Genomic DNA, 18,710 nt, shown 5'->3' with positions numbered 1-18,710 from the left:
GGTCGGGCGTAACTTGAGTATCCCATACCGTATTCAAAGTAATAAGCGCCCAGGGCTCTCTCAAAATTAGAAATAGGGGGCTCTTATTAGAATATAATTTTGGTGAAAGAGTTGAAAGATTGTACATTTCGTGGTTTATGCTGACAGCCTGAAATGATACAAAAGAAAAGTCTGTGCGTATTATACATGACAGATTTATTTTTCCAGAATTTAATTGCCCGTAATTAAGGGTGCATATAACACATGAGTGCGTATTATACACAAATAAATAAGTCTTGTGTGCATTGATCAATCGGAAGGGGTGCTAATTGGGATTGTTCACAAGCCAATATATTATACGAATACAGTATTTCTGATACACTTTACAGCGTTAGAAATTGGCACTAGTCCTGTAGTCCTTACCAAACTGCCCAATGGTAAAGGTATCCTAAGAACTAGTAGAAATTGGCCATTTTTAAGGGTTTTGCTATATGTTATCATTATGAGGACTAGTGGACAAAAACTGTTAGTTTCTAACCCTGCTTTAATGTAGATACAAACACTAACGATGGAATATGTAATGCACTAAATGTATACGTTTAAACAAGTATTATAGCTAAAATGGATAGAATTATCATAAAAATGCTGCATGTTATCAGAAACCTGCAAGCCACTGTAACCATGGTAACTTTATAGCAGTCTGCTTTTCCCTAACAACGGGCTGCTATCTATTCTGTTGCTATGTGACGTCACGTTTCTTGTTTGTGGTGACATCCTATATTATGTTCTATTTGTAAACCAGTGAGCTTTGTTGTGAACTTTTTTCTCTCTATAATTTTTATTAATAAGTCACGAATGTGGTTTCTTTTAAAAGTTAATGTCTTTGCACATCACAATTAATGATATTAAAACACAACACAGTGTCGAATAACAATTTTCTGTACCTGAGTTTTCATGTGAAATATGTGAGGTGGGTGTTGGAAACTCCAAAATGGCTGTTGCTGACGGTATATGGACTTTTGTTATGCCACGAAGAGAGATTGACCAATCAGAGAGCAGAACTACTAACCTTATGAACCTGTATATCGTCAGTAAAAATTCAAGATGGTTGATACTGATCTAATAAAAGCAACTCGTCCAATATTTTTCCGCTTTTTACTAATAGCATTAGGTCAGTGACAAACATCTTGGCTTTTTACAGACGGTGTACTGGCCCGCTTGGGGTCAGTAGTTCTGCTCTCTGATTGGTCAATCTCACTTTGAGGCATAATAAACCGTTATATACCGATGGACACAGGTTGAAACAGACAGATATACAGATATAAATAGGGGAGGTAACTCCAGCTGGCTAGCTCTAAGTCATTGATTATGGAGTCTATTTGTGTGTTCTATTGGGGGAGGTAACTCTAGCTGGCTTGCTGTGGTATTGATTTAGCAGCGAGTAGTGACAGGGGAGCTAACTCTAGCTGGCTTGTTGTGTGGTATTGATCGATGCTTTGCTGAGGGCCCAGAGGGGGTCATGTGACCTGCTTGATAATGAGTTGTATTGATTTTGGTGTGGAATCGGCTGCTGTCTCCTTTAACCTCAGCAAACAGTCATTGCATATAGTAGAGAGACTTTGTAATCGTGTCTTGACAAACAGTCATCGCGTCTAGTGGAGCGACTGTAATCAGGTCTCGACAGTCATACAGTGGGGGTGGAGAACCTGCCATACAGGGGGTGGGGGATTAGTCAGGGTTGAGAATCTGTCATACAGTTGGGTGTGGGTGTGTTTGGGGGTGGGGGGGGGCGGGGGTGGGGGATTAGTCAGGGTTGAGAATCTGCCATACAGTTGGGTGTGGGTGTGTTTGGGGGGAGGGTCAGTCAGGGTTGAGAATCTGCCATACAGTTGGGTGTGGGTGTGTTCGGGGGGGTCGGTCAGGGGTGAGAATCTGCCATACAGTTGGGTGTGTTTGTGTTTGGGAGGGTCAGTCAGGGGTGAGAATCTGTCATACAGTGGGATGGGGGGGATCAGTCAGGGGTGAGAATCTGTCATACAGTGGGAGGGGGGGATGAAGAAATTGTTTCCTGGCAAGTCTCTGTATCGATGTTGAATACACAGTGAGAGAATATTCCACGTGTATGACTGCAGTATGTAAATAATAGCCCCAGGTTCATCTGGTCCTCCACTGCCTGGCACAGTGAGGGCTGTGGCTGCCAAGATTCAGATTATCTTTCTCAAATACTGTTATGAGTTTCTGCCCATGAAGCATTGCATCAGTTAGCATGTCAATGAATGGCAATGAATGCGTACATCTTGATTCCTTCTGACTACTGATACATATTTGTTGTTTCTATCGTCTGCCTCCTCTTCCATGCCCATCGCCAGAGCTGGCCAGTTTAGTTTGATGCTTTGTGCTGCCCTTACCACAGACAGCCCTCCAACACGAAACGCTGTCTGTGGAATTATTAAAAGTCAGAATTATCCAAAACTTCACATAATCGATTGTATCGAGGTGCCAAATATTCATAAAGTTTGTAGATATCATTTTGGGTTGGCAATATTCAGCAATTGTATTGATATCTTGGCTGCATCTGCAGATGCTAGAGCTACCCATGTCTCATCCTACACCATTTCTTTTCATATGACTTAAAGTTCTTAGGTCAAAGAATCCAGCAGGAATAATTTTTATCCCCTGCCCAACAAAGTTGGCGGATGATATAGAAACAGGCTCCGTCCGTCATGTTTCGTTTCCGGAGCATAACTCATAAACCGTTTAATATTTATTCATCAACTTTGCAGGTCTGTCAGGGACATGCTGAACTGGTGCCTTTAGGTATTTAGAAATTTTAGAAATTTTTATTTTTTACGTCTCCATGGCAACGAGATGGACTTAGGTTCCAAACTCTTCTTTTTTTTACAATTTCCATGACAAGTTCCACCTCAGTTAAAAAAAGGTTAGGGTTTGTTTAGATTTAATTATGTCATAAATTCTGCAACGGGCGGGGGATATAGCCACGTTAGTGGCAAACTCTTGTTTATTTTACTTATGTCTTGGATTTAAAAATATACCCAAGATACAGTTAAATGTGTTCAGTCATACTGTATAATACTGTAAGGTCTGATGTTTTCAATAGCATCTGGAATGTACATAATATGTGGGGGAAATATACGTGAATCATTACGCAACGAGTTGACAGTTCGTTTAGCTATGCCTGTTTGCGCTAAGACAAAACCCAGTCACAAAAATGGCCACAAGACAGGCACGAGTTGCTATTCGGCTTGTCCTGGAATAACACGAATTGGTCACGAATGGGTGATTTTGGTGACTAACTAATGCTACTTTGGGTTCCTGGAGAGTTTGATTTAATTATATTTCTTCCCTCCCGGGGTGGTCGGGTAGCCTAATGGTTAAAGCGTTCGCTCGTCACGCCGAAGACCCGGGTTCCATTCCCGACATGGGTACAATGTGTGAAGCCCATTTCTGGTGTCCCCCGCCGTGATATTGCTGGAATATTGCTAAAAGCAGAGTAAAACCATACTCACTCACTCACTTGGAAAACATCTATACGTTATGACCTCTCTGGTGGTCACTTGTATGCGAGACGTGGGAACCGTCTCACGTACACGTTCCTACTGTTTTGTCCCCCTCATTTCAAGATGTCAGCTTGTACACACAACATGATAATTTCTTTAACAACTTTTTCCAGTGATGGAACTAGAAATGTCAAACAGCAGATATTGTTGGGTACAGGGTATTCATTGCGTGTACTGTGTTGACATTTAATAGACTTTTCCTGATTTTGAGTTATTTGGCATTTTATTGTTCTCATTTGGAGCCAAATGGACTGTAGCGATGTAGGTCAAGGTCACAAAGATAATCCACATGAAAATACCGCTTTCGCAAATGACTATCATGCATTTTATGATATGGGTGAAATGTTTGCTATTTTTAGAACCAGAATTTTGCGTTGAAGAAAATTTGACATGCTTTTGAAATAGCTTAATTTAATATTTACAGTGAATCACAGCATATGATATGAGTTTCAAATTTACCGGTCCCATTCATATTTTACCGGTCAATATCCTGAAGAACAGAAACCCTGTTCTCTACCTGTAACAGAGCTCCAGATAAGCTGCGTATCTGCGTAAAATACGCATCAGAATTTCAGAAATAAGCAGTAAAATATAATCCAAGTGTATCAAATACACAACGAACATTACAGATACACTGCAAAAATATAACTTATGCGTATCATCAAAATATTGTGAAATAAACCTGCGTATTCGTAAAGCAAATCAGCAACTTATTTTGAAATACAAACGCGCATTCCGTTAACAGTGCCAAACTCCTAGATGACAGTTACATCATGATCATTTGACATCACTCTTTCTTGTGGAAGTATCGTGGTATTTTTGAGTCCTACAAAGCTCTCAAACCCACATGACACCAGATTCCAGGGACTAGATGATTAGTGTTGTTAAATATTTAACTTAAATACGCACATATGCAAAAACTAGTGGGTAACAGAAATTTGAATACCCAGATAGAATTACTGATATCCAACGATTTTAAAAAACATGGGTAAAATACCCACAACACCTAAAGCTTATCTGGAGCTCTGTGTAACTAATCAAACATGTTTGCCCCAATTCTGTGCTTGTGTCAAATGGGTTTTGTGAGTTGGCTCAACCTGTCCTGGATTACCAGTGGTTCGTTCTACTTGTTAATGGAATAATTGTGACCTCGGCTGATTGACGGTAACCACTGGGACTGGTGTGAGGAATGAGCCTTCAATGCCAGGGCCGTCCATCTGATGACCTGTCCATCCCCACCAAACCAGGGGGCATCTCAAACTGCATTTCCACAAATATTCCTTCATGATGACAATGTGATGTTAGCATCAATACATGGTGCAAGACTTGATACATACATGATGCGCTAGTTGATACATACATGAAATGCCACTTGATACATACATGATACTGTTCTTGATACATGATACGCTACTTGATACATACATAATACGCCACTTGATACACTCAACAAAAGTCCCTGTGACACCAATATTTTAGTGTATTTTTCAAACAAGTAAAGTTTGGTTTTCAATATTGTAGTGCTCCAGAAAAAGCTTGCATTACATGCAGAAGTTGACTTTTATGCAAGCCCCATGCATTTCACTACCCAAGAATGGGTATATATATATGCAAATTAGTAGTATATGCAAGTCTTTAATATATAGAATTCTATAATGTATGCAAGTATATAATATGCAAGTCCATAATATGCCAGTGTGTAATATGCAAGAATATGCAAATCTACAACATATGGAAATCTACAAGATATGGAAATCTATAACATATGCTAGTCCGTAAGAAAGGAAAGGGCCTAATTGCCAGCCATTTTAACATGTCATGGTCCCCCAGTTGTTGCAGCAGGTATTGAAATGGTCCACATCTTGTTGCAGCAGGTGTTGAGATGGCCCCCCACTTGTTGCAGCAGGTGCTGAGATGGTCCCCCACTTGTTGCAGCAGGTGTAGAGATGGTCCCCCACTTGTTGCAGCAGGTGTAGAGATGGTCCCCCACTTGTTGCAGCAGGTGTAGAGATGGTCCCCCACTTGTTGCAGCAGGTGTTGAGATGGCCCCCCACTTGTTGCAGCAGATGTTGAGATGGTCCCCCACTTGTTGCAGCAGGTGTTGAGATGGTCCCTCACTTGTTGCTGGATCTTCAGATAATGCTCTCGCTGTTCATCAGAAAGTGAAATTGTTCATTTCACATCCTGCATCCCAAGAGAATAACACTGTCATGCCAAACACCTTCATCTCCTCCTTCCATCCCTTCCCTCCCCACCTCTGATTGGCTGGCCTTAAGTAACACTCCTTCTGATTGGCTACTGGTAGCACATGTCCACTGCCACGGTGAGTTGACAGTGTAATTACTGAATGCTGACCACGAGATTCATGAGAGCTGACTCATAGCTGGATAGAGGGTCAATGTTAAATGTGCCATTGATTGGAAAGCTTAGTGTCAATATATAGACTTAAAAAGTATCAAAATATAATTATATGTCGATAAATAATAAGATTAGTTATTCTGTATACGTATAGATGAAAGTTACCTTTTAGGACCTGCAAAACATTAATCACCATGATGATAAGATAAGCTAGGCTGATCCATGAAAATGTTTAATTTTGAATTTTCTGCCTTTCTTGGGGGCACGGGTGGCCCAGGTGTCTAAGGCGCCGCGATTCGCTGTGCAGAGTTACGTCCCTTGAACACGCCAGGTCATGATTGTGGGTTCGAATCCCGGTTCGCCCCGATTCGTCCTGATTATGCTTCTAGGTCTGTCAGCACTATTACCATGCTCGTGGGTTTCACCGAAGTGGTAAACGTCTGAGACCTGCATCACTTCGGGCTTTCTTCCCAGATTTAGCTGACACGCCGTGATATAACTGAAATACTGTTAAAAGCGGCGTTAAACCCAAATCACTCACTCACTCTAATCATTATCAGTAGTAAATTCATAATTTAGTAATAGCTGTATCGATATTCATAATATGTATCGATACAGTATCGACTTTCACAATACTGACGGACTAGCCACGGTGTATTTCAGCATGCGATACGAGGTCATATCTCCACCCATCTTCCCAAGGCAAGGGAGTTAACTGACTATAAAAGTCCAGTTTCCACCCTTGCCGAACTAGACTGGTATTATGGAGTTACATTTTGGCTGGACTAACGAGTTTATGCATAGTCCAATCAAAATCACGCAATGAAATCGAATACGGTTCATAAACTCTCATGCAGATTTCGGTCGATTGCAGGATTTGCAATGCATGTGCACCGCCAACTCGTTGGCAACAGATATTTTCAAAATCTTTTCATGTTTTTAATCAAGGTGCTCATGGGTTTGATGCATTTCACGATGTAAGACCCGTTTTATCACAATATAGATCTTGATTATCGAGCAGATCGTCCTGACTTGGCGCCGCCATTTTGTTTGAAGCAAATGCAAGTGATACAAGAGGTGGAAACTGATTGGTCCTTAGGAGAGGCTTAGAAGGGACATAACTGGTAATAGCCACTGGTGGCGCTACGATCGAGCCTAGTAATTCCAGCCTATTTCGGCAAGGGTGGAAACTGGACTTTTAAAGTCAGTTAACTCTCTTGCCTCGGGAAGATGATCTCCACCATGTTAGACTGACAGTGTGATATATCTGTGTATTTCAGTATGTGATATGAGGTCATATATCCACCATGTTAGACTGACAGTGTGGCATATCTGTATATTTCAGCATGTGATACAAGGTCATATCTCCATGTTAGACTGACAGTGTGGTATATGTATGTATTTCAGCATGAGATACAAGGTCATATCTCCATGTTAGACTGACAGTGTGGTATATATATATGTATTTCAGCATGAGATACAAGGTCATATCTCCATGTTAGACTGACAGTGTGGTATATGTATGTATTTCAGCATGAGATACAAGGTCATATCTCCATGTTAGACTGACAGTGTGGTATATGTATGTATTTCAGCATGAGATACAAGGTCATATCTCCATGTTAGACTGACAGTGTGGTAATGTATGTATTTCAGCATGTGATACGAGGTCATTTCTCCATGTTAGACTGACAGTGTGACATATCTGTCTATTTCAGCATGTGATACGAGGTCATATCTCCATGTTAGACTGACAGTGTGGTATATGTATGTATTTCAGCATGTGATACGAGGTCATATCTCCATGTTAGACTGACAGTGTGGTATATGTATGTATTTCAGCATGTGATACGAGGTCATATCTCCATGTTAGACTGACAGTGTGGTATATGTATGTATTTCAGCATGTGATACGAGGTCATATCTCCATGTTAGACTGACAGTGTGGTATATATATGTATTTCAGCATGTGATACGAGGTCATATCTCCATGTTAGACTGACAGTGTGGCATATCTGTGTATTTCAGCATGTGATATGAGGTCATATCTCCATGTTACACTGACAGTGTGGTATATGTATGTATTTCAGCATGAGATACAAGGTCATATCTCCATGTTAGACTGACAGTGTGGTATATCTGTGTATTTCAGCATGAGATACAAGGTCATATCTCCATGTTAGACTGACAGTGTGGTAATCTATGTATTTCAGCATGAGATACAAGGTCATATCTCCATGTTAGACTGACAGTGTGGTAATCTATGTATTTCAGCATGTGATACGAGGTCATTTCTCCGCCACCATGTCTATGACGTCATATGACGAGCTGCTGAAGCAGGTGGAATGCTTGAAGTCGGAGAACTCGCACCTGAGACGGGAGTTGCAGGACAACTCGAGCCACCTGACGAAGCTGGAGAATGAGGCGTCCAACATGAAGGACGTCCTCTCCCACATCCAGCTGGCGATGCAGGACAGCGAGTGCGAGTACCAGGAGGGGGAGGAACCCTGTGAAGCCGGCGCCAGCATCAACTCCACCGTCGGGGGTGAGTACAGCATTGTCAGGGTGGGCATGTATGATGTGTGTGTCTTTGGGTCTCTGAACAAAGTGGATGACATCTGACCTTGAGTCAACAGACAGGGGTGGAACTACGTGGATGACTTCTGGCCTTGAGGTAACAGACGGGGGTGGTTGGGTCTTTGAACTACGTGGATGACGTCTGGCCTTGAGGTAACAGATGGGGGTGGTTGGGTCTTTGAACTACGTGGATGACATCTGGCCTTGAGATAACAGACGGGGGTGGTTGGGTCTTTGAACTACGTGGATGACATCTGGCCTTGAGATAACAGATGGGGTTGGTTGCGTCTTTGTACTTCGTGGATGACGTCTGACCTTGAGATAACAGATGGGGTTGGTTGCGTCTTTGTACTTCGTGGATGACGTCTGACCTTGAGATAACAGATGGGGTTGGTTGCGTCTTTGTACTACGTGGATGACGTCTGACCTTGAGGTAACAGACAGGGGTGGTTGGGTCTTTGTACTACGTGAATGACGTCTGGCCTTGAGGTAACAGACTGGAGTGGTTGGTTGTTATTTGCCTGCATGGATTTACCAGTTAGTATTGCACCTGTTTGCTAAATGTCTTGTTTAGTCATAATCATTTAAATGATATGATGTAAGAACAATACTGACAATATGGGATGGTTATTTCATGTGGGATCACAATCCGCGCAGACAGAAGGGCAGACAGCATTATTACCATTGTGGCATCAGGATCGGCACAGACAGGGGTGCCGAAAGTGCTGAAAATGGTTTTAAGATTTGACATGGCAACAGTAATGGATGTTCATTATTTTGTATCCATTGTCTGGCAACTTTGGTATGTATCAAGGCGTCAATAATCTGATTGTGATTACTGTAAATAATGAGGCTGGTGCGAAAGATTGAATAAAGGTTTGAATAAAATCAAAGAAATAAATCAATCCATTAGATACTGAACACTTCTTTTTATAGCCAGATGCGTAATGACAGGTCAAGGTTATGTCCCTCAGTGGAACGTACTACCCAACTGCTCTCAAACAAATAGTGACAGCAAATGTAGCTTGCCCAACTAAAATTTGCTTGTCCTGGGCGTCAGGCAATAGGAATATTAGGATTTTTTAACCCCTATACATGGATTAGGTTTCAGTTGACGATCATGACCTTGACGATCATGACCTTGATAATCATGGCCTTGACGATCATGACCTTGACATTCATGACCTTGACATTCATGACCTTGATTATCATGACCTTGCCGATCATGACCTTGACATTCATGACCTTGATGATCATGACCTTGATGATCATGACCTTGACGATCATGACCTTGACCTTCCCAGTGTCAGGGGAAGCATGTAACCAGTTTATTGATGAGGAATTCCACATCCTGTGTGTGGAGGTGGTTGCTACAGGGTGCTAATGGATGGGGTGGTCAGGGTCGCTGACTTGGTTGATACACATCATTGAGTCCCTAGTGATCAATGGTTATGTGTGTAGAGCTCTTCAATGTGGGTATTCTCTGTATAGAGCCCTACAATGTCAGTATTTTCTGTATAGAGCTCTTCAATGTAGGTATTCTCTGTATACAGCCATACACTGTGGGTAGGTATTCTCTGTATACAGTCCTACAATGTAGGTATCTGTGTATAGAGCCCTACAATGTGGGTATTCTCTGTAGAGAGCCCTACAATGTGGGTATTCTCTGTAGAGAGCCATACACTGTGGGTATTCTCTGTATAGAGCCCTACAATGTGGGTATTCTCTGTAGAGAGCCCTACAATGTGGGTATTCTCTGTATAGAGCCCTACAATGTGGGTATTCTCTGTATACAGCCCTACAAGGTGTGTATTCTCTGTATAGAGCCCTACAATGTTGGTATTCTCTGTATACAGCCCTACAATGTGGGTATTCTCTGTATAGAGCCCTACAATGTGAGTATTCTCTGTATAGAGCCCTACAATGTGGGTATTCTGTGTATAGAGCCCCACAATGTTGGTATTCTCTGTATAGAGCCCTACAATGTGGGTATTCTCTGTATACAGCCCTACAATGTGGGTATTCTCTGTATACAGCCCTACAATGTGGGTATTCTCTGTATAGAGCCCTACAATGTGAGTATTCTCTGTATAGAGCCCTACAATGTGGGTATTCTCTGTATACAGCCCCACAATGTTGGTATTCTCTGTATAGAGCCCTACAATGTGGGTATTCTCTGTATAGAGCCCTACAATGTGGGTATTCTTGGAATAGAGCCCTACAATGTGAGTATTCTCTGTATAGAGCCCTACAATATGGGTATTCTCTGTATAGAGCCCTACAATGTGGGTATTCTCTGTATAGAGCCCTACAATGTGAGTATTCTCTGTATACAGCCCTACAATGTGGGTATTCTCTCTATACAGCCCTACAATGTGGGTATTCTCTGTATACAGCCCTACAATGTGGGTATTCTCTGTATAGAGCCCTACAATGTGGGTATCTGTGTATAGAGCCCTACAATGTGGGTGGGTATTCTCTGTATAGAGCCCTACAATGTGGGTATTCTCTGTATAGAGCCCTACAATGTGGGTATTCTCTGTATAGTGCCCGACAATGTGGGTATTCTCTGTAGAGAGCCCTACACTGTGGGTATTCTCTGTATAGAGCCCTACAATGTGAGTATCTGTGTATAGAGCCCTACAATGTGGGTATTCTCTGTATAGAGCCCTACAATGTGGGTATTCTCTGTATAGAGCCCTACAATGTGGGTATTCTCTGTAGAGGGCCCTACAATGTGGGTATTCTCAGTATACAGCCCTACAATGTGGGTATTCTCTGTAGAGAGCCCTACAATGTAGGTATACCCTGTATACAGCCCTACAATGTGGGTATTCTCTGTAGAGGGCCCTACAATGTGGGTATTCTCTGTATAGAGCCCTACAATGTGGATATTCTCTGTATAGAGCCCTACAATGTGGGTATTCTCTGTATAGAGCCCTACAATGTGGGTATTCTCTGTATAGAGCCCTACAATGTCGGTATCTGTGTATAGAGCCCTACAATGTTGGTATTCTCTGTATAGAGCCCTACAATGTGGGTATTCTCTGTATAGAGCCCTACAATGTGGGTATTCTCTGTATACAGCCCTACAATGTGGGTATTCTCTGTATACAGCCCTACAATGTGAGTATTCTCTGTATAGAGCCCTACAATGTGGGTATTCTCTGTATAGAGCCCTACACTGTGGGTATTCTCTGTATAGAGCCCTACAATGTGGGTATTCTCTGTATAGAGCTCTACAATGTGGGTATTCTCTGTATAGTGCCCTACAATGTGGGTATTCTCTGTAGAGAGCCCTACACTGTGGGTATTCTCTGTATAGAGCCCTACAATGTGAGTATCTGTGTATAGAGCCCTACAATGTGGGTATTCTCTGTATACAGCCCTACAATGTGGGTATCTCTGTATAGAGCCCTACAATGTGGGTATTCTCTGTATAGAGCCCTACGATGTCAGTATTTTCTGTATAGAGCTCTTCAATGTAGGTATTCTCTGTATAGAGCCCTACAATGTGGGTATTCTCTGTATACAGCCTTACAATGTGGGTATTCTCTGTATACAGCCCTATAATGTGGGTATTCTCTGTATACAGCCCTACAATGTGGGTATTCTCTGTATACAGCCCTACAATGTAGGTATACCCTGTATACAGCCCTACAATGTGGGTATTCTCTGTAGAGGGCCCTACAATGTGGGTATTCTCGGTATAGAGCCCTACAATGTGGGTATTCTCTGTATACAGCCCTACAATGTGGGTATTCTCTGTAGAGAGCCCTACAATGTGGGTATTCTCTGTATACAGCCCTACAATGTGGGTATTCTCAGTATACAGCCCTACAATGTGGGTATTCTCTGTAGAGAGCCCTACAATGTAGGTATACCCTGTATACAGCCCTACAATGTGGGTATTCTCTGTATAGAGCCCTACAATGTGGATATTCTCTGTATAGAGCCCTACAATGTGGGTATTCTCTGTATAGAGCCCTACAATGTGGGTATTCTCTGTATAGAGCCCTACAATGTCGGTATCTGTGTATAGAGCCCTACAATGTTGGTATTCTCTGTATAGAGCCCTACAATGTGGGTATTCTCTGTATAGAGCCCTACAATGTGGGTATTCTCTGTATACAGCCCTACAATGTGGGTATTCTCTGTATACAGCCCTACAATGTGAGTATTCTCTGTATAGAGCCCTACAATGTGGGTATTCTCTGTATAGAGCCCTACACTGTGGGTATTCTCTGTATAGAGCCCTACAATGTGGGTATTCTCTGTATAGAGCCCTACAATGTGGGTATTCTCTGTATAGTGCCCTACAATGTGGGTATTCTCTGTAGAGAGCCCTACACTGTGGGTATTCTCTGTATAGAGCCCTACAATGTGAGTATCTGTGTATAGAGCCCTACAATGTGGGTATTCTCTGTATACAGCCCTACAATGTGGGTATTCTGTGTATAGAGCCCTACAATGTGGGTATTCTCTGTATAGAGCCCTACAATGTGGGTATTCTCTGTATAGTGCCCTACAATGTGGGTATTCTCTGTAGAGAGCCCTACACTGTGGGTATTCTCTGTATAGAGCCCTACAATGTGAGTATCTGTGTATAGAGCCCTACAATGTGGGTATTCTCTGTATAGAGCCCTACAATGTGGGTATTCTCTGTATACAGCCCTACAATGTAGGTATACCCTGTATACAGCCCTACAATGTGGGTGTTCTCTGTAGAGGGCCCTACAATGTGGGTATTCTCGGTATAGAGCCCTACAATGTGGGTATTCTCTGTATACAGCCCTACAATGTGGGTATTCTCTGTATAGAGCCCTACAATGTGGGTATTCTCTGTATAGAGCCCTACAATGTGGGTATTCTCAGTATACAGCCCTACAATGTAGGTATTCTCTGTATAGAGCCCTACAATGTAGGTATACCCTGTATAGAGCCCCACAATGTGGGTATTCTCTGTAGAGAGCCCTACGATGTAGGTATACCCTGTATACAGCCCTACAATGTGGGTATTCTCTGTAGAGGGCCCTACAATGTGGGTATTCTTGGTATAGAGCCCTACAATGTGGGTATTCTCTGTATAGAGCCCTACAATGTGGGTATTCTCTGTATAGAGCCCTACACTGTGGGTATTTTCTGTATAGAGCTCTACAATGTCGGTATCTGTGTATAGAGCCCTACAATGTGGGTATTCTCTGTATAGAGCCCTACAATGTGGGTATTCTCTGTATAGAGCCCTACAATGTGGGTATTCTCTGTATACAGCCCTACAATGTGGGTATTCTCTGTATACAGCCCTACAATGTGAGTATTCTCTGTATAGAGCCCTACAATGTGGGTGGGTATTCTCTGTATAGAGCCCTACACTGTGGGTATTCTCTGTATAGAGCCCTACAATGTGGGTGTTCTCTGTATAGAGCCCTACAATGTGGGTATTCTCTGTATAGAGCCCTACAATGTGGTTATTCTCTGTATAGAGCCCCACAATGTGGGTATTCTCTGTATAGAGCCCTACAATGTGGGTATTCTCTGTATAGAGCCCTACAATGTGGGTATTCTCTGTATAGTGCCCTACAATGTGGGTATTCTCTGTAGAGAGCCCTACAATGTGGGTATTCTCTGTATACAGCCCTAGAATGTGAGTATTCTCTGTATAGAGCCCTACAATGTGGGTATTCTCTGTATACAGCCCTACAATGTGGGTATTCTCTGTATACAGCCCTACAATGTGGGTATTCTCTGTATACAGCCCTACAATGTGGGTATTCTCTCTATACAGCCCTACAATGTGGGTATTCTCTGTATACAGCCCTACAATGTGGGTATTCTCTGTATAGAGCCCTACATTTTGGGTATTCTCTGTATAGAGCCCTACAATGTGGGTATTCTCTGTATACAGCCCTACAATGTGGGTATTCCCTACGATGTCAGTATTTTCTGTATAGAGCTCTTCAATTTAGGTATTCTCTGTATAGAGCCCTACACTGTGGGTATTCTCTGTATAGAGCCCTACAATGTGGGTATTCTCTGTATACAGCCCTACACTGTGGATATCTCTGTATGCAGCCCTACAATGTAGGTATTCTCTGTATAGAGCCCTACAATGTGGGTATCTGTGTATACAGCCCTACAATGTGGGTATTCTCTATATAGAGCCCTACAATGTCAGTATTCTCTGTATACAGTCCTACAATGGGATGATGTGTTGAGAGTCGGACAGATGCTTGTGCAAGATGTGTAATTGGAGCCGGGCAGCTCCATGCGGTGGTGAATCAGACAACCCACACACTGCCAGCCTGCTGCTATATACTCTGGTGTAGGCTGCTGACAGTTACCTCACAGACAACACACACCGGCACTCCCTGCTGGAGAAGTAGTCCTTGCGCTTCCTGTCTTCCAACAGGGGCAGGCACACAGCACACACAGGGCACACTCAGAGGGCACACACAGACGGCACCCTCTCACATATCTCACACTGGGACCACGGTGACCTCAAGCTTTGATTACAGATGTGTCACACTGATCTCGGACTCTGCCAGGTGACCTCATCAGGAGGAGTGGGGACACGATAGTCAGCATTCTGTAGACACACCAGGGACTTGGTGGTGGATATATCGGGTTATCAGTGACTTGGTGGTGGATATATCGTGTTATCAGTGACTTGTTGGTGGATATACTGTTTTATTAGTGACTTGTTGGTTGATGTGTTATCTGTGACATGTCGGTGGATATATCATGTTATCAGTGACTTGATGGATATATCGTGTTATCAGTGACTTGCTGATGGAGATATTGTGTTATCAGTGACTTGCTGGTGGATATACTGTGTTATCAGTGACTTAGTGGATATATCATGTTATCAATGACTTGATGGTGGATATATCATGTTATCAGTGACTTGATGGTGGATATATCATGTTATCAGTGACTTGCTGGTGGATATATCATGTTATCAGTGACTTGCTGGTGGATATACTGTGTTATCAGTGACTTGTTAGTGGATATATCGTGTTATCAGTGACTTGTTGGTGGATATATCGTGTTATCAGTGACTTGCTGGTGGATATACTGTGTTATCAGTGACTTAGTGGATATATCGTGTTGATATCAGCGACTTGCAGGTGGATATACTGTGTTATCAGTAACTTGTTGGTGGATATATCGTGTTATCAGTGCCTTTGTGGTGGATATAGTGTCTTGCTTTCTGGTAGTTTCTGAGGAGGTGCTAAAGGATGTTGCTGGAGATGTGTGTTGATGCTGCAGATGTGTGTTGATGCTGCAGATGTGTGTTGATGCTGCAGATGTGTGTTGATGAGGAAGGCAGTCTGCTAGGATTGATTTCCATCAAGATGAAGCAAGCCTCTCTCCCCAATCAATGCAGCGCCGCCGCTGTGTCATACTACATCGTTACTGCAACTTCACTCACTGCCCATTCAGCTTTACCACTCATCGATTGATCCATGGCGCCGTGCTGTGTTTGTAAGGAGCGTTGCGATTGGCTAAGAATGATGTAGATCAGTGTCTGCAGTAATGTCCGATTCCGATTCCTCCTCGGACAGCTCCCTGGACGAGGACGTGGAGTGTGATGGGGAAGAGGAACGTTATCGCAATGGTGGGTAGTTCATCTCTCTCCAGCCTCTGTGCCGGACCTGCTCCCTGAGTGCGGGCTGTATGCCGAAACATCTTGTCTGACGGGGGCACCTGCACCTCTCCCCTCCCTCCTTATGTCAGTGTGTGAGTGAGGGGGGTGGATGGGGTGGGGTGGGGTGGGTGCGGTCTACTCTTACTGTACCCTGCTTATCACACCTATGTCAATCTCCCAGGAACACTTGTCCTTGTCAGTGGCAATATGTATAATCTCTACTCATATTTAACATAATTACTGCACACATCTATATTTATTCATATCAACTTTATGCTACTTGTTTATGCTTCTTGTTTATGCTACTTGTTTATGCTTCTTGTTTATGCTACTTGTTTATGGTGTTTGACTTTCGCTTGCCACATTAGTGTACAGTGTACCAGGTGACATAGTGTTATATCCCTTTATAATGTACCAGGTGACATAGTGTTATATCCCTTTATAATGTACCAGGTCACATAGTGTTATATCCCTTTATAATGTACCAGGTCACATAGTGTTATATCCCTTTATAATGTACCAGGTCACATAGTGTTATATCCCTTTATAATGTACCAGGTGACATAGTGTTATATCCCTTTATAATGTACCAGGTCACATAGTGTTATATCCCTTTATAATGTACCAGGTCACATAGTGTTATATCCCTTTATAATGTACCAGGTAAAATAAATTTATTTCCCTTTATAATGTACCAGGTCACAATAGTGTTATATCCCTTTAGTGTACCAGGTCACAATAGTGTTATGTCCTTTTAGTGTACCAGGTCACAATAGTGTTGTATCCCTTTAGTGTACCAGGTCACAATAGTGTTATATCCCTTTAGTGTACCGGGTCACATAGTGTGATATCCCTTTATAATGTACCAGGTCACATGGTGTTATGTCATGTTGTGATGTACCAGGTGACATAGTGTTATATCCCTTTATAATGTACCAGGTGACATTGTGTTATATCCCTTTATAATGTACCAGGTCACATAGTGTTATATCCCTTTATAATGTACCAGGTCACATAGTGTTATATCCCTTTATAATGTACCAGGTGACATAGTGTTATATCCCTTTATAATGTACCAGGTCACATAGTGTTATATCCCTTTATAATGTACAAGGTCACATAGTGTTATATCCCTTTATAATGTACCAGGTGACATAGTGTTATATCCCTTTATAATGTACCAGGTCACATAGTGTTATATCCCTTTATAATGTACCAGGTCACATAGTGTTATATCCCTTTATAATGTACCAGGTCACATAGTGTTATATCCCTTTATAATGTACCAGGTGACATAGTGTTATATCCCTTTATAATGTACCAGGTCACATAGTGTTATATCCCTTTATAATGTACCAGGTCACATAGTGTTATATCCCTTTATAATGTACCAGGTAAAATAAATTTATTTCCCTTTATAATGTACAAGGTCACAATAGTGTTATATCCCTTTAGTGTACCAGGTCACAATAGTGTTATATCCCTTTAGTGTACCAGGTCACAATAGTGTTATATCCCTTTAGTGTACCAGGTCACAATAGTGTTATATCCCGTTAGTGTACCAGGTCACATAGTGTTATATTCCTTTATTATGTACCAGGTCACATAGTGTGATATCCCTTTATAATGTAACAGGTCACATGGTGTGATATCCCTTTATAATGTACCAGGTCACATGGTGTTATGTCACGTTGTGATGTACCAGGTCACTTAGTGTTATATCCCTTTATAATGTACCAGGTCACATAGTGTTATATCCCTTTATAATGTACCAGGTCACATGGTGTTATATCCCTATGTATAGTACCAGACCTCATAGTGTTATTTCCCTTTAGAGAACCTGGTCACATAGTGTTATAGACCCATGAAGATCCGGGGTAGAATAGGTCTTCAACAACCCATGCTTGCCGTAAATGGCAACTGTGCTTGTCATAAGAGGCGACTAACAGGATCGTGTGGTCAGGCTTGCCGACTTGGTTGATGCATGTCATCGTATCCCAATTGCTTGGATCGCTTTTCATGATGTCAAACACCGGATTGTTCGATCCAGACTCGGATTATTTACAGACTGCTGTCATAAAGCTTGAATATTGCTGACTGCGGCGTTAAACAAAACACAAACAAAAGATAGTGTTATATCCCTTTAGTGTACCAGGTCACAGTGTTATATCCCTTTATAATGTAACAGGTCACATGGTATTATATCCCTTTATAATGTACCAGGTCACATGGTGTTATATCCCTTTCTAGTGTACCAGGTAACATGGTGTTATATCCCTTCATAATGTACCAGGTAACATGGTGTTATATCCCTTCATAGTGTACCAGGTCACATGGTGTTATATCCCTTTCTAGTGTACCAGGTAACATAATGTTATATCCCTTTCTAGTGTACCAGGTAACATAATGTTATATCCCTTTCTAGTGTACCAGGTAACATAATGTTATATCCCTTTATAATGTACCAGGTCACATGGTATTATATCCCTTCATAATCTACCAGGACACATGGTATTATATCCCTTTCTAGTGTACGAGGTCACATAGTGTGATATCCCTTTATAATGTAC

General features: G+C 42.1%; 1 protein-coding gene across 2 annotated transcripts in view; it reads left to right on the top strand.

The window, feature by feature from the left end:
* The window catches only part of LOC139477286 (adenomatous polyposis coli protein-like), a 62,770-nt gene that overhangs the window by 8,012 nt on the left and 36,048 nt on the right, over nt 1-18,710 (top strand). Inside the window, exon 3 of one of the 2 annotated variants that reach the window (XM_071259833.1) lies at nt 8,190-8,460. In XM_071259833.1, the coding sequence (XP_071115934.1) occupies nt 8,220-8,460 (241 nt within the window). In that variant the 5' untranslated portion in view covers nt 8,190-8,219. Of the gene's footprint in view, nt 1-8,189; nt 8,461-14,850; nt 16,111-18,710 lie in introns of those variants that run through there. The other variant, XM_071259834.1, reaches the window with a different exon arrangement.

Source organism: Haliotis cracherodii, unplaced genomic scaffold (assembly GCF_022045235.1).
Source record: "Haliotis cracherodii isolate W230 unplaced genomic scaffold, xgHalCrac1.p SCAF_32, whole genome shotgun sequence".
Taxonomy (NCBI): Eukaryota; Metazoa; Mollusca; class Gastropoda; order Lepetellida; family Haliotidae; genus Haliotis; species Haliotis cracherodii.
Note: the sequence above shows the minus strand (reverse complement) of the source record. Positions and strands in the feature narration are given on the sequence as shown.